This window comes from Pan troglodytes, chromosome 12 (genome assembly GCF_028858775.2).
Source record: "Pan troglodytes isolate AG18354 chromosome 12, NHGRI_mPanTro3-v2.0_pri, whole genome shotgun sequence".
NCBI lineage: Eukaryota > Metazoa > Chordata > Mammalia > Primates > Hominidae > Pan > Pan troglodytes.
This window is the reverse complement of record NC_072410.2, coordinates 64446411-64464374: the sequence shown is the minus strand read 5'-3', so window position 1 is coordinate 64464374 and position 17964 is coordinate 64446411. Positions and strand designations below refer to the sequence as shown.

The 17964-nt window shown below is 34.7% G+C and overlaps 1 protein-coding gene across 5 annotated transcripts in view; it reads right to left on the bottom strand.

The window, feature by feature from the left end:
- FANCL (FA complementation group L) overlaps positions 1-17512 on the bottom strand; it is an 82140-nt gene extending 64628 nt beyond the window's left edge. For 2 of the 5 annotated variants that reach the window (XM_054678412.2, XM_063789059.1), the window contains exons 1-5: positions 17214-17368; positions 8051-8109; positions 7005-7212; positions 5812-5872; positions 2734-2790 (exon numbers count right to left, since the gene is read on the bottom strand). In XM_054678412.2, the coding sequence (XP_054534387.1) occupies positions 2734-2787 (54 nt within the window). In that variant the 5' untranslated portion in view covers positions 2788-2790; positions 5812-5872; positions 7005-7212; positions 8051-8109; positions 17214-17368. Of the gene's footprint in view, positions 1-2733; positions 2791-5811; positions 5873-7004; positions 7213-8050; positions 8110-17213 lie in introns of all 5 variants that reach the window. The other 3 variants (XM_063789060.1, XM_009442492.5, XM_001157414.8) reach the window with 2 other exon arrangements.
- Positions 17513-17964: the final 452 nt, after the last annotated feature.

Sequence of the window (17964 nt, the reverse complement as noted above, 5' to 3'; positions counted from 1 at the left end):
AGCAATAAAATCACCAACTTTGTCCGTAATTTCTGAAGAAAGCTAAAATACAGGATTTCATTTTTATTCAGAAATTGAATAAATATACTAACTAGATATTGTAAATCAGAGATCTCAAAATTTTATTTTCGTTTTAAACTAATAAGTGTTTCTCCAAAATTACATGGCCAAGAGAGCTGTGACTTACAATTTAATGAAGTTATTTTTGATAAGAAGAGTTTAATGGGACATGATATCTATACTTTTACTCTGGTTCCCTTAGTCTCTCCTTGTATTTGTATTGTTTATTAAAATTATAATAAAAAGATAAAATAAATGTTGCAAACTTTTCTCCAATGTCAAGGAGATGTAAACCAAATATGCTTCACTTGTTCACTTTACCTTTTTAAGGTTATTACATTAAGGCCTTTGATGTAATTTGTAATCAAGTTTGATAACCCTTATTAATTAGGATTTATGAACTCATAAATCAAAATTCAAACTTTAGAAATTAATTTTAAACTATTATTCTAATCTCACACATTTAATCAAAGTCCTACCTTAGAAGGTTCTTATTAGCATTAAAAAAGGACTCCAGAAAACAATCTAGCAACTAAGTTATCAATATTGTAGTAGCTGCTGCTAGGAATAAAATGGTCTCAACAAGGATCACAAAGAAATATCAAAACTTTCCATTGTTAGCAATATTAGTATTGTAATTTTTATATAAACTAACATAACATATAGACAGGAAAAGCATAAGTGAAATATAACAAGTAGAACATAACAAAAAACCATACTACAATGATGTTAACATTAGAAAACAGCATTTTCAGAGTAAAAGTGATACAAGCAAACAAGTAAAAATTCTATAATGCCAATTTGAATTGTAAATATCAATACAAACTCATAATTATATTCCTTCCAAAAAGTATTTTTTCTCAGTTTTGTCCACTGAAAAAACCTACAAGTAACAGCAATGCACACTCAAGTTTCCAGATTGAGGCATCCAAATACTATTTCCCACAAAGAAATCATGATTCTTTGGAGAAATGGCTGATTACAGTTATGGGATAAAATGAATAAATGAACCTGGGGCAACTGGTATCAGAAGGCAAACAAGCTTGGGTTATAATAAAAGAGCCAATATGAAGGGACTTGCGCTGACCAAAAAAATGGGACAATTTAAGCATCAAAAAGAAAATGACTACAATAAAAAAATTAATATATAAAAATCTATGAGTTCATAAAGATACTTTAAAAAAAAAAAACACTTTAGATCCCTGTGACAGTTGCCAGGCACAAACTCATTATTCTAAAAATTGGTTTCTGTTTTAAAAGGAAAAGAAACAAGCACTTATCCAGTCTCTCCAGTATAAGCTGTACCTCAAATTAACCAAACAACTGATGAGAAGTTCTCTACAGAAGATTTTCAACTAACAAATGCAGATGATGGAATTTTTAAAATTACCATTTGTAAATCCTAATGAAACATTAGATACAGGCAATGATTGTTATTAGAGGCTAAAATCATTAGGTGACAGTCTGATGGGAAACTTTATATTGAATGGATCGAAACCTATTGATCAATCTTAAATTTACTAAAACAGGAACCAAGGAACCATCAGATATCACGTGGATCCTCATGTAATATAATAAATACAGAGCACCAAGTAATCTCATAAGAACAAATGAATCCAAATCTGCTGAAGCCTCTAGATCTAACTGCCAGATTACAAAGAAAGTAGAATATGTTAAAAGATAAACCATGAATATCTTACAAGCCAAATCCAGAATGTAGAAGATTTTATAGGACATCTAATTTGTTTTATTCAACAAATACATGGCATGAATAAAAAGGGTGAGGTAAAGAGGAGATGATGTTATACGTAAGTACCTTATAAGTCTTATATAAGGCTTAAGAGACTTATCAACTAAATATAATGTGAGGACCTTGTTTGCATACTAATACAAACAAAGCAGCTGTAAGAAATTATTAAATTTGTTGAGGTTATAATAATATATTTAAAAACAGATAAAAAGCACTTAGCTGTTAAAGAGATACACACTGACATATTTACAGAGGGATACATACAATATCCAGAATTTCCTTTAAAATACTACGGTGTCTTTCTTCTAAAAAAAGTAGAAGAGGAAATAAGATTGGCAAAATGTTAAAATTTGGTCAGGCCCAGCAGTATTCACTATAATCTTCCCTCTTCTTTTGTTTATGTTGAAAACTTGGGTAATAAAATGAACTTGGGTTTTAAGAAAATAATAAAACGTCTACAGGATAAACTGAATAATCAAGTATTTTATGCAACACTGATTAAACAGTACATATGTAACAGTATACATAAAATGAAGCCTAATAAGTTTTTCAGATATCTGTAGCTATACACAAAATTATTTATACATCATATTATATCTTTAAGTAGGACTACCTAATCTCTTCTTAGATGTTAAACTCTCTGCTGACAGGCCAGGAGTACATTTTATTTCTTCACCACCTGCCCAACACTAGTGTCAAGAATACCTAGTTTAGGATACAATCAAAGAGGTTCCTTCAAACAGTTATGTCCCTCATACAGTTCAAGAAATGTGTCATCTATATTTATGTACACAGTAAAAGAAAACATCAAATGACTGAGAGTTAAGAAGACAAATTCTAATAATGTCAGTTTTTGAAGGAGTTACAAAAAAGAAATCAAGACTTGCAGTATGGTAACAGTGTCAGAAAAAAAAAATTCTTACCAAAAGCATCTTCAACTCCATCATAAAGCTCATTAGATCAGGAGAGTGCTGCATTCTCTAGATCAAAACATTTCCAATTAATTTCATTTGCACAATAAATATTCTATCCACTAAAACTGTAAAAAAATGTAGGCCCAAGTGAATGTGAAAAAAAGATTAGCTATATCTACATCTGAAAAGTATAAGAAATGAAGTATCGGTCATCAACTTTACTACTCCTACCAATTTCATTTTGAAACAGTAATTAATGTCCTCAAATCTAATTTGCTGATATATTAAACTGTGTTAGAATGTCACTTAAAACCTCACACTACTCTGTTTCTTGAGCACTGTTTACTACTGAATCCCTTGTCCCCCTTGCAGGGCATGCGATGGGAGTGTGGCTTGCTTCTTCAGTGCCCCGCTGCATAAACCTCTAGGGGAGCATACAGACGGGCAGGCTGTGGAGCTCCAACCCCACAGCAGTGTCTAGGGGTGAATGTTTACAGCTACTGAAAGCCCAGTGGGTGTGTGTTACAAGGTGCTTTTTTAGTTTAGCCATCCATAGGCAGCTTGTGTTAGTCAGCTCAATTAGACCCCTGCCTTATTGCAAGGACAAAGAACTTTCTGTATCCCGTGGTTCCTGCCTTGGTGTACTGGAAAAACTGGATCACATGTGGGCTTGGAGAATGAGTGCAAGGTTTTATTAAGTGCAAGTAGCTCTCAGTAGATGTGGGAGACAGAAGGGAGATGGTTTTCCCCTGGCGTCGGGTTGCTCAGCGGCCCAGGCTCTCCTCCAACCATCCTGGTCGAACTCCACGTCATTCTGCCGGTCAATGGCCTGCCGGCATGCTGAAGTCTATCGGTGTGCTCTTGACATGCTCTCGATGTCCTCTCGATGTCCAGCCACTTGTGTGTTCCTCCACTGATATATTTCTCTCAACGTCCAGCCACTTGTGTGTGTGTGTGCGTGCTAGGGTCTCGGGTTTTTATAGGCACAAGATGGAGGTATGGCAGGCCAGGGTGGTCTTGGGAAATGCCTGTCCTCATCTAGGTCAGTGGGCACAGGCCCGGGGGTGGAGCCCTCACCAGGGACCCATCCTTCTCTACTCAGCACTTCCCTGCCGCCCTTCTGTATCACTACTATGTCTAGCAAATCTAACAACCTCATCATTACTTTTTTTAAAGAAGAAGAGAAAGAAGAGGAGGAGGAGGAGGAAGAGAAAAAAAAAGACAAAGAAGAGGTATAGGAGTGATGTGAGTGGGAAGAGGAGTATAAAATATAAAAATCAGGCAACTCTATGTAATTTTTAAAATCTAGTTGCAGCAATAAATTAACAATTATTAATTAACAATATGGTCTTTTTTTATTTTTCCCTTGACCTTAAAAACTACCTATAATTGTGATTTTTGTCCTCTCACAACTAATCCATATGAGTCAAAATGGAGACAGTCATTCATTAAAGTAAAACCTGTTATAATAAAATGGCAAAAAAGGAAATAATCTCTAAAGTAGAATATTTAAGAGTTACTATTCCATTTCCTAGAAATCCTTCATTCTTAAAATAACTACAGAAAAAAATATTCTCAAGTTTTACATTGTTTTCAACAATGCCTGAACACATATGATTCACATCTTAACATAGCTTTGAGTGGGTCTGTGTAGAGCAAATCCTTGACTATCCCTTCTTCTACATTGCATTTTCCCCTTAGTTTATTACAGATGATAAATAAATGACAGGGTCTGGAAACTAAAGTCCAGAGGCCAAATCCAGCTCAATACTGTTTTTGTAAACAAAGTTTTATTGGCATGTAGCCATACCCATTCACTTACCTCTTGTCTATGGTTGCTATAACGGCAGAATTGAGTAGCTGCAACAGAGATCTTATGGCTTACTAAGCCGGAAAAACTTATTATCTGGTTCTTTACAGAAAAAGTCTGTTGAATCCCTGGCCCATGTTTACTAAAATTAAAAATGATACAAGGAAAGAATAGTAATATTCACTGGGACTGTAAAATAAAAAGACGACTTTAACACTGGGTTCTACCTAACCAATTGGGGGGCAAGGAAAGATAAATAATTGGGATTTTTTTCTAGGAATCCTCTTGATAACTTGCTGGCGAAAAACAGTGTAATAGATCTTAATATTAGACTACATAAACCATTTTTTCCCATGCTATTTCAATATGTCAACAGATTCATTTCTTAAATTTTAGTGTACAATATAAATAGTCAAAGGGATGGAGACAGGGATGGAAAGAAAACAGAAATAATTTGAACATATCCTTAAAAAAACTTCTGTAATTATATTGCCAGGATGATAACCTTCATTCTATAAATCAAATAGTTTATCTCCTATACTTCTTTGCAGCTTTAATGCTTTATGGGAGAGTTACTGTGATTGTCAGTTATCATAGATAATAACCTGCCTTTAAGACACAGAAATATAGAAAATCAGGAAAAAAACACACAAATGCATAAAGCATAAAAAGAAAGGCAATTCTAAAAACTATTTTTCTAAAAGAAGAATTATATTATGTCATTATTTTGCTTCAGTAACTGATTTTTTTTTCTAATCTTTAAAGGAATTTTCAGGTAGAGGAACCTAAACATTAAGAATAAAGAAATTAATCCTGCCTATTAACACACTAAGCAGCCTTTAATTTATCTTCCCTCATTATGCAAGTACACATGATCCTAAATTATTTCTGCCACATCTTTTCTGTTGCTAATCTAGGACTAAAATCCCATTTTTGCCACAGATATCCCACAGCTGTAAATGGGTCTGATTTTTTTTCCCTATCACCACCATTCAGTCTCAGAAGAAAAATCACTGAAGAAGTGATGGATATGGACAAGGGTGAATGCATTTGAAGAACCTAAAGTCTCAAAGATGGAAATCGATTTCAACACAAAGGCTGCCTGGAGATCTCCTGAGGACACTGAGATTTAAAAACACACAGAGATGAAACCTACAAAACTTAACAACTATTAAACCAGTTTGTTACAACATTGTGCAAAGCAGGTCTTTAAAGAACAATAAATTTAGTAATTTCTTATCTTCACTGAAAACATAAACCTTTTAAAAAGGACTTACCTGTTGTACTATTCGATGGTATCCACTAAGTATTGTTCTCAGCTGCCAACTACATAATAATCTAAAATTTTAATGAGACAAAATGGTTTATTCATTGTTCAGAATTAAAAACTTATTTGTATGCTAACACAAACATGCATGTACATACAAAAGAATGACAAACATAATTTTGACAAGTTAATAAAATTTTTACCACTGATACTGTTCAAAGTCTTGTCTTCAAACTGTTGGTACTAATTTTATTTCAAAATATAAATAACTGCAATCAGTAAATGACATGCAAACAGTACATCTTGTTTTTTAACTTTAACACATCCGAAGCAAAGTTTTCCACTGAAGTAGATTCTTTTCCAAGATAGGTTAAATAAAACCAACAGTTTTGATAACAATATATCATCAAATATAATGTATCAAACATGTATTTGAAAAAGCATGTGTAGCAATATTATCTTCAAATTCCCGATTAATATAACTAAAAGGATACATTTTATTTTTATTTTTTATTTTTTAGAGACAGGATCTCGCTCTGTCACTCAGGCTGGCTGGAGTGCAGTAGAATAGCTGACTGCAACCTGAACTCCTAGGCTCGAGAAACCCTCCCGCCTCAGCCTCTCAAGTAGCTGAGACTACAGACACCCACCACCAAGCCCGGCTAGAAAGATACATACTTCTAATTAATTGTAAAAGAACTGATAAGTTAATGTTCATCCACTTACTGGCTGACCTCTGCTGTGCTCCCGATACTATTAAGTAACTCTTCTAAGGAATTACTTTTACTTACCTACAAGTAGGAAGCCTCTCTGAGTTTTCCCCAACATGGCCTTTTCAAACTGTCACAGCTCTCTCCATTCTTGGTCTTCAAATCCCCATAACCATCCCTATCTCCTCTCTTAGTGGCAGAGCAGTTCATTCAAATGTCCATTGGTAACCCCTGCTCAAAATGTGCTTTCTCTCCCTTGCTACCAACTTGGTGACTTCAATTAATTATCCCTTTATTGTGGTATCCTTAATTTATGTTCTGCTAGTTTTTTTCTCCTTAATGAATTAACTTGCTCAAATATATATCTTTAAAGAACATCATAACTCCTTCTTGAATGCATACCATTCTCTAACCACCTCTTTTTCTTCAAAATACTTTATACTTTCCTCCCACTCATCCAACACAAATGGCTTCTGCCACCACACAAAACTACCTGCATCTAACCTATCTCTTTGTAATCCTCAGCATTGCTAACCACGCCTTGCTGAAGCCTCTCTTTATTTGGCTTGAAAGACTCTGCTGCCCAAGTTTTCCTCTTCTCTGGTCAATCCTTAGTCTCCTTGTAAGTTCCTCTTTAGTGACCAGTCCTTTAAATGTTGGTACGCCCCAAGGTCTTGTCACTGGCTTTCTCTTCTACCCCACTAGACACAGCACCAAAAAGCCTATTCATAATCAAGGTCTCAAATCCTTCATCTGTTGTAACTTCCACACACATCTGCACTCCAGGTCTCACACTCTATTTCCACACCACTACATTACTACCTACTAAATAGCTCCTCTTGGTATTTCACACCAAATATGCCTTAAAACAATCTCTCTTCTACTTTTCCATGTGTGACCTCTTCTCTAGCTTAGAGATCTGAGCCGGGAATTTGAAAAGCATCCTCTATTCCTTTTTCCCTCTTAACTACACTTCTGTTGGTCACAAAATCCTCTCAATTCTACTCATAAATATCTCTGGATTCCTTTTCCTCCATTCTTCTCCAGAAATATTTAGAGGCAGAATTGAGATTTGGGGTGGTACCTAAATTTTCAGTCTCATATCCTGACTAGTTGTATCTACCAGCACTCAATGTTGGTACCTAAATTAAGCCAGGACTGAACTGATGTGACTCTTCTCATATAATGAATATACACATTAATAATATCAGTCAAAAGTTGGAAAAAAAGTTTTCTAATCCTTTTGTTCTCCCTTTATATACCTGTTCAGTATTTGTTAGTGAAGTGTACACAATGGCTGTGTACTGCTTTAAATATTTTTTTTAAAATGAGAGAACTAATGTTTAAAAGCACTTTAGTAACAGGTAAATATTTAAAAATGCCGCAGTGGTTTGGAAAAATCAGAAATGTTTCTTTTGGGGCAAATGACTAATAAGCATTTTAGGCAAAACTCTAGTCACTAGAATCAATTTATACCAAATGTACTGCCTGTCCCACCAAAACGCAAAAATGCACGTTTATAACTAAACACCATATCACCTTGCATTCTTCAGTTGTAAATCTTCAGGCAACACTATCCTAAGGTGGAAGTCTCTTCCCTGTGGAAAATATCAAAAAGGATCACTCAAATTTTTATCTTTCACTTAATGCTGAGAAGTTAAACAGAATCACAAAGAAAAGACAATGTTTTCCTTTATTTTCTAAAAGGTATCAATTTTATCCACATCTTTATACTTGTTAAAATATATGCAACACAATATTGCATTTGAGGGAAAATAACTCAAAACTGTCTTACGAAAACTTTGTAGTTACTGGGAAATCAAAACACTCAGATAAGACTTTGTTTTTAAAGAGAAAGTCACTCACAAACACAAGAAATATTACAAAATTGCTAACCATGCCCATAGAAGAAATTTCAGTGTTATTTCTTAGTAAATAAATTTATGAAAAAAGAAATTCCTTCAAATTGCTTTAATGGAAGAAAAAATCACAATATAAAATAAGGATATATAACATTATATAGTCTTGTTTTCAGCTTACTTTCTAAATTTTAATAAAATGAAAATATATTTAGTTACACAATCTATACAGACATAAGTGAAATACTTGCATAAATCAGAGTATATTTAATTCTCCCATTAGTGGGCCTCTAACTTTTTTGAAATCAGTAACATATTAACTATATATTTGAACAAACACAATTTTACTCAAGAGTCTTTCTAAGAGAAGAAAGACCTCTGAGACATTTATTCCATTTTACTTTCTTGGAAAAGTGAATGGGTAAGTAGTTTAAACTTTGTAACTTAAATAGGATAATACACATGAAACTTGAGCAAAAATAGCAGAAAAAGACAAACAGAAATGTAATCTTTTACTCCAACAGAATAAAATGAAAAAGTAATAAAATTCTCAAAAAACAATTACCATGTGGAATTTTAGCACAGTCTCCCTCAAAGCAGTTTGAAAAACAGAGGAACACAATTAAATGTACCCTATAACCTTTACTTTCATGGTAATATTACAGTTCTGACTTTCATTACATTTAAATGTCCTTTAAAAAAATGAAACAAAATGTACTACTGACCTTTTCAAAAGGTCAAGTAACAATAATTCACTGTTTCATTAAAGCACTAAAAGATATTATGTAGTAACTTTAACCTAACATTATAGACATCCCACACAAAGGTGTAAGAACAATTTGGAATTCTTAATTTACACGAAAAATAGAAGAACTATTCTACTATAGAAATCTGTGCTGTTATCTGAAAGAATAAAATTCCAAAGTCCCTTATTTGCAAAGCCCAGCCATTTTAAAAGGTCAAATAACATGTCACATGCCACGATACTTTCCTGATTCAAGAAAATGTCCAAAATTAGCATTTTAGTTAAAGTATCTAGAAATATTAATTGTTCTCAAAAAAGCCAGATTTTCCAGGCTTTCAGGCAACGGAAATACTAACAGTTACCTAAACCTCCACCTCCCCACATATCATACCAAAAAGCTACATCAATTAACATATTAAGAATAAATAAAACCACAAATATCACATGTTTTCAGCCAGAAGACAGGGTACACGATAAACCTCAAATTACCTACAGGAAGAAAAATATGAAGCACTTTCCAATAGAACCTACTCTAGGACTCCTACAGCAACTCTTTTTAGAGTGCTAGGAAGGTCAGGAAAAAAATGCATGGGAGAGAGACTGGGAGGACTAAGTAAGTGTAAAAAAAATAGTAACAAGCTCTGGTAAATCAGAACACTGACCTACAAAGAGAAGACTTAATGTGCATTAACACAAAAGTCAAGGAGCCAGTCCTGGGAAAGAATGCTTTAGCGGCAGAAGATAGGAGAAAAGATAGGTAGAGACACCTTTTGGAAACTGGGTATTAGGAGGAAAAAGAAAAGTGGGAAACTTAGGCTCTTATACGAGTAAATAAAAAAACAACTCCTTCCCACCCAGCACTCGCCAACATTTCATCCATTAAATAAATTGTACAATAAATAAAATACCCAACAGAAGAGGGTATTCTTAAACTAGGAATTTTATAAACTATTGCAAACAGCCAAAATGTCCATGAATACAAAGATACTGTCTTCATCAATGCAAAGCTACTATGAGACAAAGAAACAAAAAGAGACTCACAAGATTTCAGGTGATAACAGACTCCATGCAAACAAAACCCAGAAACCATAAACAAATTATAATAATAAATGAAATAAGTGAGCATTTGTATCCAGATTCAGACATTTTAAAACTAAAATGAGAAATTGTATTTTAAAAAATGAAAAGAAATGAATGAGCTGAATAAACGCAGGGTGAAATGAAAATAAAGAAAAACACAAAATTATATGAAAGTGAAGGAATAAATTTAAAAAGAGTCCAAGGAAGAACAAAATGAAATACAAATGTCACAAAGGGCAAAGAAAAAGCAAGAAATTTACCAAATGAGAAAAAAATTAAAGACCATCAGAGAAAAGGAGTTGAAGTGGAACACAGATCCAAAAAAGTCCAGAGTACATATAATTGGAGATCTTGGAAAGAAAAATAAAATAGTAGAAAAAAAAATTAAAAAATATAATCCAAGTACACTTTCTGGAGTTCCACATACCAAAAGGGATAAGTGGCCACATGATAAAAGTGATTCACAATGATCAACTCTGAGATATATCTTAATCAACAGATTTTCAAAATAAGAAAAAAGTCCAGAGTCTCTAGGTAAAAGATCAAATATATAGAAAACAGAATATAATTGGAAACAGACTTCTTATAGCAAATTAAAAAATGAAGCAAGAATGAAATAGAAAATGTTAAGAAACTGAAGAGAACTGCTTCTAGCTATTATAGAGTAAAAAGGACAGGATTTATCTTCCCTCCTTATTTAAAAATTGGACAAAACATATGAAACAATGATTTTCAGACATTAAACAATAGGCAGCGCAGGACAGTGATCCTTGAAATAAGGGAAACAAATGTGAAAATGCCTAAAATTGTCTGGTTCTATGATGGGAGTATTTTCAGGCTGCAAGATAGGGATGGACAAACAAATAAGAGCATAATATTCTCCCTGATGTGAGAAGAAACATGTGATCAAGGGGAGGCCAACAACTGTACAATTTGCAAGGTATAGTACCAAGCAGGAGAGAAATGCATGGAGAGTAGAGAAATATACACAGAGAAACTCCAGCGAATTTCAGAGGATTCCTGACAAGGAGTCTTCAGCTGAGTACTGCTTGCTCCAGGGATATGAGGAAAACACGCAAAGGTGGGAACGTACAGGAACAGTCTGCAAAACAATCTCAAAGTTCATACAAGGCTGGGTATAGCCATGTTCCAACCAGCCAGAGTGGAAACCTTGCAATGTAAGAGCCATTAAATAGAGTGCTCAGAAGGTGTTGCTTCACTTGTAGAGACTAACTACCTTAGACTAAAGTCTGCTCTGGGTCTACCTAGCAATGCTTAAAAGCTTAAAGCTTAAAATTACTTGGAAAGATCAAACTGTTTCCAAGTAATTTAACTGTAGCTCACAACAAATCTGAAGAATACTTAGAGAACAAAAATATCTAGCATGCAACAGGTAGAATTCACTATGTCTAGCGTCCAATCAAGATATACCAAGCAATATATTTCCTGCAAAGAAGCAAGGCAATACCCACAATGAAGAGAAAAATCAAGAGAGACATAAAAATGGCACAGATGATAAACCTGATTTAAAAAATTAAAACAATTATATTTCATACGTTCAAGAAGGTAAAGGAAAACATGAGCGTACTAAATAGAGACAGGAAAGATGTAAATAAAGACTCCCTCAAAAAACATAATGTTTGAAATTTTTAAAAAATATGCTAGATAGTATCAACAGCAGATTCCACCTTACAAAAGAAGGTATTAGTATACCTGAAGACATATCCCAAATAAAGAGAAAGACATTGAGGGAAAAAAAAATGAACAGACCATGAGTGAGTTGTGACAACTTAAAGTGACCTAAATGCATGTATTTGGAGTCCCCAACACAGAGGACAGAAAAGGAGGAACAAAAAAAAAAAAGAAAGAAAGAAAGAAAAAATAATGGCAGATGTTTTTTCCAAATTAAATGAAAATATATACTCAGAGATCCAAGAAGCTCCACAGACCTTACGGAGGAAAAACACGAAAAAAGCTACACCAAGGTACAACACACATCAAAGTGACTGAAACCAATGACCAAAAAGAAAAATCTTAAAAGCAGCCAGAGGAAAAAAATATTCTATTTACAGAGAAACAAAGAAAAGAGCAGAGATTTCTCATAGAAAACAGAGCAAGACAGTGAAGTAACATCTTTACAGTATCAAAAGTGACAAAATTATATAGTTGATAAACCAATAGTGCATAAAAAATGGAATCCTAATATTACGTTAAGGCAGACCATGATAGATTTAATATGTATATTATAAACCCTTTAAGCAACTAGTTAAAAAAAACACACACACACACAGCCAATAAACTGGCAAAGGAGATAAAACAGAATTATAAAAAAGAATTCCAATAATATAAAATGCAGAAAAATACCAAAACAATTAAAAATATGTAAGACAAACAGAAAACACACACCAAGAGTAGATTTAAATCCGAAGATATGAATAACCACGTTAAATGTAAATAGTCGAAGCACCCCCAAGTAAAAGGCAATGACTATCATATTGCATAACAAAGCAAAGCACAGAAGAAACACACTAAATATTAAAACACAAATAAGTTTAAAATAAAGAAGTAAAGATAAACCATGGTAACATCAATCAAAAGAAAGATGCAATCTATATGTTAATATTGGAAAATACAGATTTCAGAGAAAACATTATTACTAAAGATAAAAAAGGTCATTTCATAATCCTAAAGGAGTCAATTCATAAAGAGTGCTTAACAATTCTAAAAGTTTATGGACCTAATAACACAACTTCAAAATATATGAAGCAAAACTGATAGAAATTAAATAGAAATTGAAAAATCAACAAAGATCGTTGGAGATTTCAACACCCCCTCTCACTAACTGATAGAAAAAGCAGACAAAAAAGTCAGTGAGCACAGTGCTACCCAATAAGGGCCTGGGTAGCACTCTGAACCAATTTGACCTAACTGGCATTTATATAATACTCTACCCAATAGCAACAGAACAGTCATTCTCTTAGAGTACACACAGTATATTCACCAGGATAGACTATATTATTGGTCATAAAATTAAGGCTCAATAAATATTTTAAAAATTCAAATCATACAAGTTATAGTCTGTGACCAAAATGAAACTAAATTATAAATCAATAACAAAAAGATATCTAGAAAATCCTTAATATTGAGAAAGATAATCATAATTCTAAGTGAGCCATAGATCAAAGAAGAAATTAAAAGGCATTTGGAACTGAATAAAAACAAAACTACAGCACACCAAAATGTGTGTGATATAGCTAAACCAGTATTCAAAAGAAAATTTAAAGCACTAAATATCCGTACTAGAATAGAAGAAAGATCTCATATCAATAATCTTCCATCTAAAGAAATCAGGAAACTTAAGATCAGAAAACTATCATATAGAAACATAAAAATAATAGAAAAAAATTGAAGAAATTAAAGACAGGTTCTTTGAAGAAATCAGTAAAATTTATAAACCTCTATCTAGATGTATCGGGGGAAAAAATGAGACATAAATTACCTACATCAGATATGAGGATGAAAGCTATTTTTAACGTATATCCATAAATTGACACTCCTACCTCTAGGAGTTGGTGCCTAATTTCCCTCCTTTTGAATATAGACTAAGAAACTTGCGTCTAACACAATAAAGCAGAAGTAAATATGTGTGACTTCAGAGACTAAGAAATTAAAGAGAATGTGCATCTTTATTGATCCCTCTGTTGTATCATACACTCAGGAGAAGCTAGCTGCCATGTGTGATAACAGTCAAGCAACACTATAAAGATCCATGTGGTGAGGAACTAAGGCCTCCTGTTAAGAGCAGTAACAGACTGAGGTCTCATGGCCAATAGCTATGTGAATGAGCAATCTTGGAAGCAAATCCTCCACCTCTAGCTTGACCAACTGGCAGCCCAGGACAGCTCTGAATGCAGCCCAACACAAATTAATAAACTTTCTTAAAACATTATGGGATTTTTTGTGATTTTTTTTTAGCTTATCAGCTATCATTAGTGTATTTTATGTGTGCCCAAGACAATTCTTCTTCTTCCAATGTGACCCAGGGAAGCCAAAAGATTGGACACCCTGTTTTAGACCATCAAAGTCTTGGCAAATATCTTGATTGCAAGATCATGAGAGATTTTGATCAAGAACTACCATCCAAGTTGTTCGCAAATTTCAAATCCACAGAAACAGTGAGACAATAATTGTTTTTGTTTTAAGCCACTAAGGTTTGAAGTAAATAGCAGCAAAAGATAACCAACATAGAGAGCATCATTACAGATCCTAAAGACATTAAAAGGATAATAAGGGATTATTGTAAATAACTTTAAGCCAATAAAATCAGAAACCTAGATGAAACTAACAAATTCCTTGAAAGACACAAACTACCAAAGCTCACTCAAAAGGAAAGAGATAATCTGATAATAGAGACAACACCTAAAACTGATTACATATTAGGTCACAGGAAAAAGTACCAGTAAGTTCCATGGAGACTTTTTTATAAACAATACTGTCTAATTACAATACAAGGAAAATTAGAAATCAGCAACAAAATTAAAAACCAAAAAGGACCTTCCACAAGAAAATTTTTACAACCTATTAAGGTGCATAGTAAATTGACATCATATAGCTTCTAAAAATGGTGGTTATAAGACTACATGTCAGCATCTATAGGATACTTTTAAAACACTGATGAGAGGAAATGCAAAGCCTTAAAAACTTACATACATAAAACCTGCTCACTGGCCAAATGTGGGACAATTCGAGGATCAAAATAAATAATGATTATAATCAAATAATTTTTTTAAAAGTCCATGCATCCATTCTAATATAATTAAATAAATGAGAAAGCAGGCAATGCTACTCCTTATAATGAGTTGCCACTTCATAAATATAGAAATGACAAGAGTTAGAAAATCATCATTTGGCAACCGTGATAGTAATAGTCGACTCAAGCAAAAGTCAATGGACGCTAAAACCAGAGAATGTGTGTGAAAGTTTGATGCCTCAGAGTACCTCCCCAAAAGTACTTACTAATTACAAAAGGAGACTCTGGCAGATGATACCTTAACCAGGTGATCAAAGTTAACATCATTAATAATGGAACCAACCAGGTAACCTCACAAGCCTTGAGAAGGACAAAACAATCTTTCTGTAGTATCCCTGCCAAAAATGCATTAGCTGAATTTAATAGTGAGGAAATATCACTCAAACCCAAATTGAGATACATTCTACCTAATAGCCAATCTGTACTCTTTAAAAATGTCAAGCTTATAAAAAACACAAACAGACTGAGAATTGTTCCAGGTTAGACATGACAACTAAATGTAATGTGGGATCTTAACAACAGATGGTAGGGGATGGGGGTATAAAACATACAACTGTATCATAAACAAAATTTGAAATATGGACTCTATCTTAGATAATAGTATATCATTAAATATCCTGATTTTAATCACTGTACTGTGGTTATGTATGAGTGTGTCCTCGTTCTTATGGAATGTATGCTCAACTATTTAGGGATAAAGGGGAACTATGCCTGATTTGACCTCAAATGGTTCAGGAAAATAATGTGTATACACACCCACCCACATACATATACTTAACAATGATCAGTAAAATGGAGAAAATGTAAACTGGTGAATCTAGGTAAAGGGTATACTGGAATTACTTGTACTGTATATCCTTGCTACTTTTCTGTAAATTTAAAATATATACAAAATATTTTTAGACACGTAAAATGTTTAAGATTTAAATAAACTGCTAAGGCAGGTACAAATTGGAATTCTAGCTATAGCAATGGTCATAAAAGAAACTTTCATCTAATCTCAACTCTAATGGGTGTACTTGTTTTCTAAAAGGCCTTAGCAGATATAGACATACATAGCAGTATTTTGCCTAAAATTAGGTATAACATGCTTCCTGTAAAAAAAAAAAAAAAGTAACTTAAAATTTTTCAACTTTTCTAAATGTTGTCTACAAGAGAATCATATTTTCAGCTAGGTAATTCAAGAAGAATACTTCTAATTGGAGAGGGAAAGGTGGATTAACTTTTTTCCATATGGAATAATGAATTTTTAATCTCTACTTTCTGTGATGGTCATATGGTAATTCCACATATACTCAAAGACTATGCGTGATGGTGGGGAAGTGGGCACAAGGTTGAGTGTAATGGTCAGAAAGGAAAAGTCTACACTCAAAATCCTAACCTAAGGTATCCTGGTGCAATGTAAAGAGAAAAAAATCCAGGACTGAAATCACACAGCCTGCGTTTAAGGGATTCTGATGTGATCATCAGCAAATAACGTCTCCGGTTTCCCATACCTTGATTTCTTCAACTAGAAAATGGGAATGATGATTCTTTTAAAAATTTCTGCCTCAAAGGGCTGAGGATTAAGTGAGCTATTTACCTGGAAAGCGCTTTGTAAACTTCAAAACCCTACACATGTGTTAGTATGTGTAATAAACTCCATATGAGAGGCCACTGGAATCAGCAAAGGTAATTAATTCCATTGCTGTCACGCTTCTCCTGGAAGATATTGTAACTGTGGGTGTACAGGTACATACGACTTGGCAAAGGGCCAAAATAAGGTTTTCTTCCCAAATGTTCTTTCTACAGGAAACACGAAAATAATTAGCCCAGATTCCCGAGTGAACTCATCAACATCCGTGAAGGTGGAGGGTGTTAAAATCGAGTTAAGGCAAAATTTACAAAAAAAAATTTAAAAAACATTCAATTGCGGGACACTGAACGAAGATGGAAGCCAAACTCGGGGAAGGGCTAGGGAGAGAGGAGGCGTGGCCCCAGCCCCGCTCCACGCCGCGCGCCTCCTCGCTCCCCATCCCGCGCGGCGACCACCGGGGTGGCGGCGACAGCGGCGCTTCTCAAACCTTTAGTCTCCCAAGAGCCGTTACGCGCCGCCCCTCTCAATCCCCACAAGTCTGGGCCCCTAACCTCCTAGCCCGTCACAGACTTCTGCGCGCAGCTACGCTGCAAGAGGCTCTCTTAGCTAGAGAGCAACCACTGGGCGGGTACCTGAGCCGAGATGAATCCCTCATACACGGTTTTCGACCGGTTCTGGGGCAGAAGCAGGGGACACTGGCGCAACAGGCTCGCTTCCGTCACCGCCATGGCTCGAAGTCCGGAGAAACACAGAAAAGCTCTAGACCTGCTGGGTCCTGCACATGCGCAGTCCGCTGGCGCTCGGACGCCGCGGAGCGGAAACCCCAGCCTTGGCGGGAAGATCCTGGAGGATTCCGCGGGCGGAAATGAAGGTGAAGCGCAGGCCAGGCCAAGTGGCGCTCTGCGGGAGGCGACATCAGGGCTCCCCAACCGGTAGTGGGAGGGAAGATTGCCCTCAAGTCCACAGGACTGACTGACCAAGATCATTCTAGCCTCAATTGTCCCAGGAGCCCTTTCGATGATTCTGTTTTACTTTATTGAAAGACTGTTACAACTTTGGTGTTGCATTTCCTCCAGAATAAAATGACTTTTACAGCCTGGACGTTGTAGCACTCTGTCTTCTTTGCTGTTGTCCTCTCTCCCTTAACATACAGAATAATGTATTATTTTGTGTATAATTATTGTAATATAATGTATAACATTGATTATATCATATATATTACAGTTCTGTGGCTTACTAAGTTCAATCAGATATATTTGAGGCACACACATGTATACGTATATGTGTATTGATTAGACTCAAGTCAACACTGGACTCAGTTCTGTGTACGGCACTCACAAATATATAAAGCAAAACATGAGTAAAGATTGCTGATGGACTTGA